This window comes from Rhinatrema bivittatum, chromosome 3 (assembly GCF_901001135.1).
Source record: "Rhinatrema bivittatum chromosome 3, aRhiBiv1.1, whole genome shotgun sequence".
NCBI classification, from domain to species: domain Eukaryota; kingdom Metazoa; phylum Chordata; class Amphibia; order Gymnophiona; family Rhinatrematidae; genus Rhinatrema; species Rhinatrema bivittatum.
In genome coordinates this window covers 277146231-277158417 of record NC_042617.1, presented here as the reverse complement: position 1 = coordinate 277158417, position 12187 = coordinate 277146231, and the positions used below count along the sequence as shown (strand labels likewise).

At 45.1% G+C, this 12187-nt stretch overlaps 1 protein-coding gene across 1 annotated transcript in view; it reads left to right on the top strand.

The window, feature by feature from the left end:
* Positions 1 to 5027: 5027 nt before the first annotated feature.
* PA2G4 (proliferation-associated 2G4) overlaps positions 5028 to 12187 on the top strand; it is a 61717-nt gene continuing 54557 nt past the window's right edge. Inside the window, exons 1-2 of the mRNA XM_029594737.1 lie at positions 5028 to 5409; positions 10585 to 10713. Of these exons, the coding sequence (XP_029450597.1) occupies positions 5322 to 5409; positions 10585 to 10713 (217 nt within the window). The 5' untranslated portion in view covers positions 5028 to 5321. The remainder of the gene's footprint in view (positions 5410 to 10584; positions 10714 to 12187) is intronic.

Genomic DNA, 12187 nt, shown 5'->3' with positions numbered 1-12187 from the left:
CACACACCCATATACACTTTGTCTGTGAGAGAGTGTGTGTATCTTTCTCGGACTACACACACTCTGGGGTAGATTTTAAAAGCCCTTACGGGAGTCCCTGCGCAAAGCCCCGGGACTTGCGTAAGTCCCGGGGCTTGCTAAAATGGGCGGTCCGGGGGGGCGTGTCTGCGGTCCAGGGGCGTGGCCGAGTGCCCCGACACAGCGGCCTGTGTTAGGGCCTGGCCAGCCGGCGGGCGTAACTCCATCGAACAAGGTGGGGGGGGATTAAGGTAGGGCCGGGGGGGGTGGGTTACATAGGGGAAGGGAGGGAAAGGTGGGGGGGGGACAAAAAAAATGTTCCCTCCGAGGCTGCTCCGATTTCAGAGCAGCCTCGGAGGGAACGGAGGCAGGCTGCGCGGCTCGGCATGCGCAGGATGCCAATTTTGCGCAGCCTTGCGCGCACCAACCTGGATTTTAAAAAATACGCGCACTTTTGTTCGCGCCAGTTGCGCGAAGAAAAGTACGCGCGCGCTCTCTTTTTTAAAATGTACCCCTCTGTGTGTGCGTGCGTCTGAGAGAGTATGTGTCTTTGTGGTTGTTAGTGTGCATGTGCCAATAAAGTTTCTGTAATCTAAAAAATGTTTGTGACTGAACATGGTGTCTGACACTGGCTGGCAGTGTCATCGCTTGCAACTGGTTCAAGAGCCCAGGCCAGGAATCCAGGATGTATCTCTATAAGAGACAGAAGCAGGTGTGTAAAGGGCCCAACCAATCTGCATGGATGGAATGGGGGCTGCAGCTCTGCTCACCCATGATATCTAGAATGTGTTCAACTTCTTAGTTAATTAGAAAAGATTGTTTATTTTGGAGATATTTTGGCTTAATTCCTCTGGGTTCCAGGGTTGACTTAGTGTGCTTTTGGGAGTGTTGATATATGTGCTGCAGGAAAAGTGCATGAAGGTGTCAGATACCCCATGGGCCAATTTTGAAAAAATCCCCCAGGCCAATATTTTACTGCAATCTGCCCCTGGCTAGAGCTCAGGCTGGTGGCAGCTGAAGAAAGAGAAGAGGCCCAGGTGAAAGAGGCAGCTTGTTTTGTATGTGCATGTGTGTGTGTGAGAGGCAGCTTGTGTATGTGTTTTTTCACCTTGTTAATCCATGACAATCTCATGATGACTGTAAATCAAACGTTCCCAGGTATGGAAAGCAGGGTATTTTTTTTTCCTTATTAGTTTTAATTATTGGGTGTTATTTGATATATCTACTATTTTTTCCAATGTTTTAATGGCATTTGGGAAAATTAAAAAAAATGTTTGAAATACATTTGTTAGCATTTACTATGTTTATTGATTTGATTTTACTATTATGTTTTATATTTCTTAGTTTTTATTTTGTTGATGTTTTATGAGCAATAGTAATGTTTATTTTTCTATTGTTGCATTACATACAGAGTCCGGTACTTTGCATTTACTAGTTTAGTTTTTGTCTGCACATTTCTTTTTATTCTTTATGGTCTCTTTATTCTGCATTTGATGAAGGTCTGCATGTGTGACTGAGGTGAGGTATTTTGTTAGTGTGAAGTTTCTTTGTAGGGATCTCTAGCAGCATGACTTTTTCTATTTTCCTAATAGGAGGGGTATTGGTATTTTTGGTTTTGCAGTGTTGCCTTTTCATAAATAGGGTTGTTACTGTCTGAGCGCTGGTAGTTAGTGATGTTTTCATATGGGAGGTTTAATATTTTGTAACTTAGTTAACTCATGGCATTCTGAGGGCCAAACCTACACCCAATACATATTACAATAGGCCTAATATAATATGAGTTCCAATTGTTTACTTTTTTTGCAGGGTTTTCTAGCTGGTACCACAGCAGTGCAAGTAAATATAATATACATATTGTGATATTTTTGTCCATTTTCATGTAAAACCTTAGTATAAATGCATAACTTTACTGTGTGTGGAGATGTTGGGGCTGGGGTTATGTGTGGGCAAGGCTGTAAGCCTTGCTTAAGTTGCCTAGTACCCTTGCTTCAGTCTAGCTCTGACTGCACTGGCTTCATGTAGGAATGCAGGATTCCATCTGGAGCTGTGCTGCTTTGGGCCAGGCTCTCCCCAGCCTCACTCCTGGCCAGGATTTAATTTTCTTTTCTTTTGCTTAAGCCCTGGAGAAAGCCGGCAGCATGGATCACTTCTGGTTCCCCCTTCCCTGGAGTAGATTGGCAGCGCAGAGCCTAGGGAACCATAAAAGCAGCATTCGGTGTAGCACACAGTTAATATAACTATGCTGAGGTGGATCCCTGACAAGTGGAGGCAAGCTATTATTATAGAACGGGAGGAGTCAGCCCGAAAGAAGTGCTTCTGCAGTGTTAGTGAGCCTTATATCAAGAGTTGACTAGGCTTTGACAGGGCAGTTGGCTATGGAATCAGTGAGTCTCCAGGAGAGAGAAGGGTACTAAGGGGTGAGATTGGGAAAGAGGATAGGCTGATGCAATCTCAGGAAAGGCTGGCAAAAAGCAAGAATTTTACATAATGATGTGGAAGTGCTGGGGTAGGGTGCACGTGCTGAGTGAGCAGCAGTACAACAGCAAATGTTTTTTTGTGTGTGAATGAGCCACTGGTTGCCAAGGTGTATGTCTCATTATTTGGCAATTGGTTCAATAGTTGAAAGGTTGGTAAACAGACTAAGATCTATATGAGAGATGTAACCAAACTTGTGGAGGGCCCAACCCATTGCATGGATGGAAGGGGGAGTGCAGTTCAGTTTGCTCACCTCTGGTCTAAGATGTGCTGTCGTTGAGAAAAATATGAAAGTTGTTGGAGATTTTTTAGCTTAGTTCTGCCAGGTTTCAGGTCCCATGATGTATCTTTCAAGGGTCAATGGTGTGGTTTTTGGAGCTGTTGAAATAGGTGCTGTACCGAAAGTACATGAGTTACGGCTATCCTGATTTTAAAAAATATCCCACTGCGTTAATACTTTCCTGCAATCTGCCCCTGCTCACACTCGTCCCTGGTCACGCTCCAGCTTTGACTCGAAGACTCCAGGGTTCTCAGTGACCTGGTGGGTCTCTGAGGCAAACACCTGAAAACTCTGTGTGCCCTATTCCAGAAGGCTGGAAGAGAAAGGGCCTGGAGCAGTGTGCACTTGAAGGAGGAGGAGCATCAGCACCTCTGCCCATGGAAGAAAACTTGAAGTCCAGTGCTGTGTGGCACAAAAGACTAGCAGGACCATTGCTCTCCTCTGCAGGAAACAAGAAACTGAAGATGCAGGAGAAGGAGCAACACTGTTAGGCTGTGCACTGAAAACCCCCCCCCCCCAAAAAAAAACAAGGGCAGAGCAGGCCCATGTTAGTGGAGGAGGAAGTAGAGCACATGCCCTATGGGCCTAGGGAAAGAGGAGATTCATCTGCCTAATGCAAATCAAACTGAGAAGAGACAATATGTGAGTGCATGTGTGCAAGGAAGAGGAAGAGAAGGTGTGGGTAAGAAGAGGGGTGTGGGTAAGAAGAGGGAGGTGGGCACCCTCTCATCCCCCGCCTCAGGCAGCAGCTTGCCTTGACCTGGGCCTACCTGCAGTCATCAATAATGGACAAAAAACCCCCAAACACAACAAAACAATAAACTCCATCTACATCCCATCAAAATAGCAATTCTCTGTGTACAAAACATGCATAGTAAAGGGCCTGACCTGAACATCCCATTTTCAAAGCGTGCACTCCCACTAAACACCAGCCTTGGTGTGTTTCTGGGCTTGGACCTTACCATGCTCCTGTCTATCCAGGCACCAGTAAAGAGCTGCTGCTTTAAATTACAAAACTTATGAAGATGAAGCCAACCTTACTTACTTCATGCCACAGTAACCACATGGCTGGATTACTGTAATGCACTGTAGCAGATGAGGCCCTCCACAAACTCCAGATAATACAAAACTCCACTGCACGACTGGGAGAAGGATACAAACTGTATGAATACATCACACACAACCTACACTACTTTCCAGTACCAGCCACAATGAAATTTTAAAAACTTTGATCCTGATCCTCAAGGCTCTAAAAGGAGAGGGATCTATTTACTTGAGTAAAAGGCTATCCTTGTACATGGCCTCGAGCTTGCACAGCTCCTCCATAACAACTGTATCATCAAAACAATACATACCCAGCGCAGAACCTGCCCTTGGGACTCCCTGCCAGAATTCCAACGATTATATGACTAGTCCCACTTCAAAGAGCAAATAAATGCCTGGCTCGTCACTCAGTCCATTAAATGACAAACCCAGAATTCAAAGCTGTTACATCGATTACAGGGAAATGCCTACCATCACATCAACTATCTGAAAGGTGCTTCAACAAAGTAAATATTGTTTTGGTGTTAATTAAAGTGACTTTTTTATTAATACATCCTTTTTATTTGTAATCAGTAAAACTGGTATATGTGTATGCCTATATATTTTAAACATCATAATATTTTTTTTTATTTTAAAACAGAAAAGTAAATTTTAAGGAAACAAAGATAGTCTACGTTACCTTCAATTCATAGGTCAGACCTTACACCGGGCTCTCAGCTAAAACTCAAATGCTGCAACACAAGCGCCCCCCGCTTCCCTCACCAACAGCCACAATGCAATAAAGCGCAACAACACCAACAAAATACAAGTAACTTATGTTTGTGCTTATTGCACATTTGTGAGCGGCTTTTAAGAACTACGCTCCCTTTAGTACGTTCGCGTGTACTCGAAAACCGGTCACAAAAGTATTAGCTTAGTCCAAGAAACAGCTATTACTATAGTGTTTTTTTTTTTTTGGTACTATTTTATTTGGAGATAGTCATTTGAAGGAGACAAGTACATATCTTTACCGCACAATGCAAACTAATCTCACCCATACACCTCTAACAGGTTTGTAAAATACGAGATGAGGCTGGGTGTGAGCCTTCTCGGCAGCCATAATAAGCGGCTCTGAGTCGCAGTTTTCGGGCCTTCTGGGATATGTAGTCCCCTATTTGCCCCTCCGGTCTCACCTGAGCAGAGCCATAAGGACTGCAGCTTACAGACTACAGCGCTCAGTATAGATCATAAGACTGCAGTTCCCAGACGGCTTTAGCACCTGGCAACGCAACCCTACGCAGGCAATTCACCCTCACGCCCGCTAGCGCATCGCCGGTCGGACCTCGTAGTCTATCGAGCTGGTGGCAGGCCTTCGGGGAGAGAGCGGAGCCGCGCAGGCGGAACTACAATCCCCATCGTGCCGCGGAGCCCGCGCGGGCCTTCCCAGGCGCGGGCCTGCTCCCGCCTCCGTCTGCCCCTGCGCGCGGCGCCTCCGTCCTCCTTCTGAGGGAAATCGTTAGCCGACATGTCGGGCGAAGATGAGCAGCAGGAGCAGACTATCGCCGAGGACCTGGTCGTCACCAAGTACAAGATGGGAGGCGACATCGCGAACCGTGAGTGCGGCGGGGGCTGGATACCGGCGCGGTTGGCCTAGGCCTCACCGGCGCCACCTGCTAGTGGTGGGGAGGCGGGTGGGGGGTATGGCGGGGAGAGCGGGAGAGACCTCGCGTGTGTGCGTCGAGCATTGTTCCCGCTCGGCTGCCGTCCCTCCCCGGTGGGATAGATAGCCCGGGGGCCGGTGCGGTGGCGCCTGTGGGGCTTAGACACGTGTCCCAGGAGAAGCACATGGCGGCTGTGCCGAGAGACTGTCGCTTGCCCAAAGCTCGTTCGGGCCTCGCGTGCTCAGAGTCCCTCCCTGTCCCGATGGTCTTGAGATCAGGGATCGGTGCTGGCCATGATCTCCTTGCACGCTCTCCCAGGGCTGCTGACCCTTCTCCGGGACACGGGGGCCCCGCAGTCCTCTTCAGGACACCTCGTGTGGGTTTCTGCCTGGTATGCTCTTGAGTTCTGAGACCGGACATGTGGGCCGTACGTCTTCCCCGCACCCACTTAAATGCTCATTGTGTAAGGATGTGGTGGTATCCTGTCACCAGGCCAGAATTGATATATCTGACCATGGACACGGACTAGCACCCAAATCTGAGACATGAGCCTGAAAACCTGCAACTTTGCTTAGCTATTATTATTATTTTATAATTTGTTTTCCTTGTTCTTCCCCTTTCAGTTCATTATGTGCATTACTAGGCAAAACACACAAAATCGTAATGCCAATAAAGTTATTTGAATCTGACTTGGTGCTGATCGTGGGATCTCAGTTTATCTCTAGTCCGTGAACAGAATATTCCTGCTTTGCAGCGGGGTGTTCCTGTTTCGGCACCAGAGTTCTTAAATTTCTGCTTTATCTTCTTGATCTGCCATCTGCTAGGGGCGTTTGCATTAACTTGTCATAACTGATAATAGAAAAAGAGACTGTAGGCTCGTGTGACTTATAATACTATTTCAATAACTATGCCAGGAAGTTAATATGTCAAAGTGCGAGTGCCGATTTAGAAATAAAATCTTATACAAAAAAACACAAAACCTGAGAACTTTCCAAGAAGAATACAGTGATGAGTGGTAATTGAAGCTTTGTATAAATTGCTTTGTATAAATTGTTTCAATATGTGCATGTAATGTTATGATTTTGGGGGAAAAAAGAGGGTATTATGAGTGTATAGATCAGTGAGTGATCTACATTAAAGTTCTGAGCTAACATCCTTTAGTGTACCTGATTTAGCGGTTTCTAAGCATTTTTAGAAATAGAAATTGAAGATGAGAGCCTGTGGTCACACAGACATTTGATTGACAAATAAGCACTAATGACACATTCAAGAAGAATATAAATATCAAAGCATGGTATATATTTTTGTTCTATACAAAAAGCAGAATGACAGTAAGGGAAAGAACACAAGAAACTATAGTATGGGGGAACAAGTTCAAAATGTGGAAATACTGACAAGTTTCAAACACAAACTTGTCTCAAGGGGGAGTAGCTGAGAGATGTACATAAAAAATGAGCATAGCAAATGTTTTTTATTTTTTGACTTTTAATTTATTGCATTTCTTCCTTCTGGGCTGATGCAGTAAGATGTGTGATGTAATGGGTGCTTGCATTGAGTGCCCATTTTCCTAATGCACATGCACCCACATCCCCATGGCGCCCGATGCACTATTTAAATTTTAATTTCTCATGAGCCATTAACTCTCAGATTGACTTTATGCCACCTCCGGGGCTGGAATTAAATTTGTTGTGTTAAAAAGTGTGCATTGGGCATCCAGTGATTTTCTTCATGGGGGGGGGGGGGTAAAAGCTAATAGCCTTAACTTCATGGAATTTACATGTGATGGGTGCTAATGGCTACGTGTGCATTTGGGCAGTCATTTTGGATGCACTAATCTCATTATTGCATCTGGTGCTAGTTTAGCGCATCTCGCAGCATGTAAACCTGTGTGCTTGGCTGGGCGCGCACTTTATTGCTTCAGTCTGTATTTAGAGGAGACATTCACATATAAAGGCGCAAACAGTTTTTAGTGTGCAGAGGCAAGGATGCTATTCAAGAATTGCTTACATGGTATAGACCAGAAAAGCAATTTTTCCTAATTTTAAGCTTTCTGAGTAATATAAGATTTCCATGCCTTTTGCTTTCTCAACACTGTTTTTAGATTATTTCAGCAAATGTATTCCTACAGGTTTGAGCTGCGAATTTTGACTTTCATTGCAGTAATTTACTGTCATTTTAATACCTTTCACGTACAGCAGTTTGTCTCTTGGCCATTGCTATTACTGGCATTAGTAGCATGGGATCCCCTTAGTGTTTGGGTACTTGCCAGGTTCTTATGGCCTGGACTGGCCACTGTTGGAAACAGGATGCTGGGCTTGATGGACCCTTGGTCTGACCCATTATGGCAATTTCTTATGTTCTTATGGCCTGTGTCAGAGATTGTAAACTACAAATACATCAAAAAAATTTTTTTATTCTTTATGCTTGTTTTTAGTGTCCATCTCAACTACTCCCCTTGAGACAAGTCTGTGAGTGACATGTTGCGTTTTTGGGAGTTTTGGACCTTTCATCTGTTTTAGTTTCTGGTGATTCTTTTTCTGTACTGTTGTCACTGTGCTTTTTACATAGTACAAAAATGTATTCCATATTTCATATGTATATTCATTTATTTATATTCTACTTTTCTGTCTTGTGTGCTCTGTTTTCCAGTCTCTTGTCCATGTGACTAAAGATAGATTCTTTGGCCATCTCTCTGATTTTGGATTTGGTGTGCTCTGAATTTAAACATACTGATTTAAAAGCAATATCAAAAATGTATGTCCCTAGCAGCTTTTAAAGATAAGAATATTAAATCTTCTTAATACATCTGTTTTCATGCAGAATAGGTCATGCCAGATTAAAAGGCAGGTTTGTAAGTAGGTAAGTTAATGCAGTAAAAACTTCAAAAAGTTTTCTTTGCACTGACAGTAAAGTATAATATAAAGAGGAGAAACAAGCAGAAGAACAAAAGATATAGGAGTAAGGCTTTGCTAGGAGTCTGTGGGTATCTTGGGACAATGCAAGGAAAGGTGGTTCCTTTTTTTCCTGCTAGACCAGACGTCACTTATGGATGGTCCATAAGGGAGGTCTAGTCCTGGCCTAATCCCAGTAATGTTTGTCTTTGGCAACTGTGGACATATGAGGATATAGCTCCTAGAGCCTAGGTTCAGACCCAGCCTGGTCAAGCCCTCGTTTTTCCTGGGAGTACTCTCCCAGGATTAGACCTGGTCGCGTTCCCTAAGAGTATTCCTGGTATCCCGAGGGGTCTGGGGATTCTCCGGAAAAGAGGTTGCTTGGCATTTGAGCTTGGGGGGGGGGGGAAGATATCTGCAAGACTGCTACCAGGTCATCTCTGAACTCCTTTACAATGTATTACAAGTTGGACATGCAGGCCAAGATGGATTCACCTTTGGGGCAAGGGTTATTAAAACTTCCCTGTCTTCCTCCCTTCCCAGCAAAGAGTAGCTTTTATAATTCCTATATGCTATGAATGGTCTAGCAGGAAAGTTAATTTATTCTTATCTGATAATTTTATTTCTATGAGTTTTGCTAGACCAGTCCAGAACCCACCAGGAAGACCAGGGCAGTGGGGAACAATGGTATACTGCAGAGCATGCCCTCTTGTTCCTTTCTTCTTTTGCTTGTACTGTCTTCCCTTGTCTTACTTCTTCACTCATTTATAGCAGCTTTCAGTACGTGCAAGGGAGATTTCTGATGGTCACGTGCTTTGGCAAAAGGCTACTGGGATTAGGCCAGGACCACACCTCCCTTATAGCCCAGAGTGAGGTCATAAACGAGGTGTGTCCACTGTCTCCGTCAGCTGTGAAGGAGGAAATTCCTATACCTGATGATTGGTCTAGCAGGACTCGGAGAGAAAATTATTGTATGAATAATTTAACCTTTGGTGCTTTCGACACATATTTTACTCCACATGAATCTGTAACAGAACAATGTTGATTTCTGCTTTTACAGGGAAAAGTTGAGTTGCTAGATGTGTACGGTTAGTGTTTCATTCAATCCTGGACTTCTAGAGTAGAAGAAAACAATAGTGTGGAGTGATGTTCCCCTCATTAAAGCTAAAGTCTTTGCTGTAGAATAATGAGGACATACATTTCAAGGGTTTGCACAGAAAAGTTAACTAGATCTTTTCTGAATGAGTCGCAGTGCTCCATAGTATATGACATATGTCAGAAATTGGAGCGATAGTTGGGCCAGTTCCGAGGCTTAGAAGCAGCGCTGCCATGTTGCCACATTTCTGGGTAAGGTCTTCTGCTCCCTGGGCTGGCCGGGGCTCAGGAAGCTGCAGAAGCAGGCTTCCCAGCCTCTTGGAGGGAGGGAGTCACTCATTGGTGACACCTAGTGGCTAGACGAAGGTGGCCATGGCCTGACAATGAACTGGCTGGGCTAAGTGGGGGATTTATCAAACGGGAAAAACCGCAGTTAGTTGGAAATGAAGGCTGAAGAGTGGCCAGTTCTGACTGAATCGGAAGCCCAGAAGGAAGAGGAAACTGTTAGGCCAAAGCAAAAATATCCCGCTGCAGTGATAGTTGCTGACCTTCAACAGCAACCCATCCTCACAGTGGCTGTTTCAGAACTGACACCATCTTATTTGTCCAAAACTCTTGAACCTGGTGGGTTACCATAAAAAAAAAATGAAAACCAAGAAATAAAAATGCAAACCTAATTAAAACAATCTAACAAAACACTACATCAAATACATATAACAAAACTGAAATGCCAACCTCTGTGCCAGGTCTGATTTTTGGGGGGAGGGAAGCCAGGGAGGTGCTGCTTATTTCATTCTAAACCTAACTGGTACTTCCATTCCTACTTAAAGGCCTGAAAAGACCTAACTTTTTTGTTTCAAAACAAATCTGGCATTCTGGTTAGTCTTAGAACCATGGTGCAGCACTTGGGATGAAAAGAAGCTAACACTACATATTGCCAGGGTTTCAGTGACTCACTTTCTTCGTTTAGACTTGCCCTGCTTTGTTGTCTTATTAAAATGAATTGTCTCCAAGTTTAAATCCTCCCACGCAGCAGCGTGTGGTGCAGAAAGCCAATTGTTCAGCTCCTGCCTTCTAAACTGAGGCTGTTGTAAATGAATAAAGAACAAACTCTCATTTTTAAAATGTCTGTTTTCCTCAGGGGTCCTGCGGGCGGTGGTGGAGGCAGCAGCAGTTGGGGAGTCCGTTCTCAGCCTGTGCGAAAAAGGGGACACCATGATTATGGAGGAGACAGGCAAAATTTTCAAGAAGGAGAAGGAAATGAAGAAGGGTGAGGAGGTTTGCCTGTGGGCACCAGCTCTTACCTGGTGTGGAATAAACTCTGTGACTGCACGGAGAATTGTATGTTGAGCATTGCTGTACGCTTACACAGATGCCCGCAGCATGAATATGGAAGAGAAAATGAATCTGACACAGCAGCAGCAGCAGCATGCAAAGTTATTGGTCTCTGCCCCTAAGACTTTCTGTTGTAAAGAAGGCATAACCAGGGCCCCTGGTTTCCTGCAATTCTGCTACAACTGCTGCAGAGTTGCTGTTCCCCTGCAGAAGTGCGGGAAGCCAGAAATCTTTTTCCCTGTACATACCCATATCGGTCCAGACTCCTGGGTTTTGCCTCCCTGAAAGCAGATGGAGACAGATAAAGTTTCACTGACACTGTACATAACCCAGCATGCCAGCTGCAGTCCCTCAGTATTTCTTTGTCTCCAGCAGATGGTAGATGGTGTAAAACCCTGCAGTCTGGAGAGAGAGAGAGAAAAAAAAAGATTAAAAGACAAAATTTCTGGATCCTCCCAGGGGTTTGTGAGGACCTGGTGGAGCCATCCCCCCCTGGTTTGAGGCGGAGGAGCAGGGGGTTGGTGACCCTTATAGTTTGGTCTGGAAATCCATGGGGTTGGGTATTTTGTAGTCCAGATCCCTCATTCCCCACGAGACAGCGGTAGAACCTGCTGGCAGTTCTGTACTGCAAGCCTACTGGAACAGATAAGTATCCCTTTTATACGGTTTGTCCTGGCTGGGTTGCTTAAGTTTGACAAAAGGCGTGGAGACGGATATAGCCACTGGTCTGGTTCTTTTCTGATCTGCCATGTGGCCTGTGCTCCTGGAATAGGAACCTCTGCATCAAAGGAAAGAATTGGTTTCTATGTATCTTTATTTGTTCTCAGAGAGTTTAAAAAAAAAAAAAAAAAAAGAAAACAAGAAACTAGTTAGAGGAATCTGTGTAGTAATGGGTTTCTGAGGGGGAGCTACCTTAGCAGCTCGGGGAGTTCAGTGATTGGGGTTTTTCAGCAACTTCTCTGCCTGCAGAGGAGACTGGGTGTTGGCTCCATGGTGCTGAGGGGCTTTTCCCTGCTTGCTGTTGAGGTGCTGGGGTGTTATGGGTGCAGGGCGGAACAGCCTGTGAGTGCGGCAAAAGGGCATGGTTTTCGGGGGGGGGGGGGGGGTGTCTGCGTTGAGCATGGTCACACTGGTAGAATGAGCCTCGCGGGTGATAGGAGGTCTAGCACTCTTTCCCTGTCAGTGCAGAAACAGTGGCCATTTTCGATTCCCTAGCAGCATTGGCGGGAGAGACAGGGAATTGCTTCCTAAACTATCTTCAGCGGTTCCCTGTCCTGCAGAGAGGCACTTACACCAAGGAGAAGTCTCTGGTTCTGGTAGAGGTCTTCTGATGGTTTTAATTTGCTTATGCGCAAAGCTTGTTTAGTGGAATAAGCAGTGGGGGATGCTGCCTCTTGGTCCCATTGATT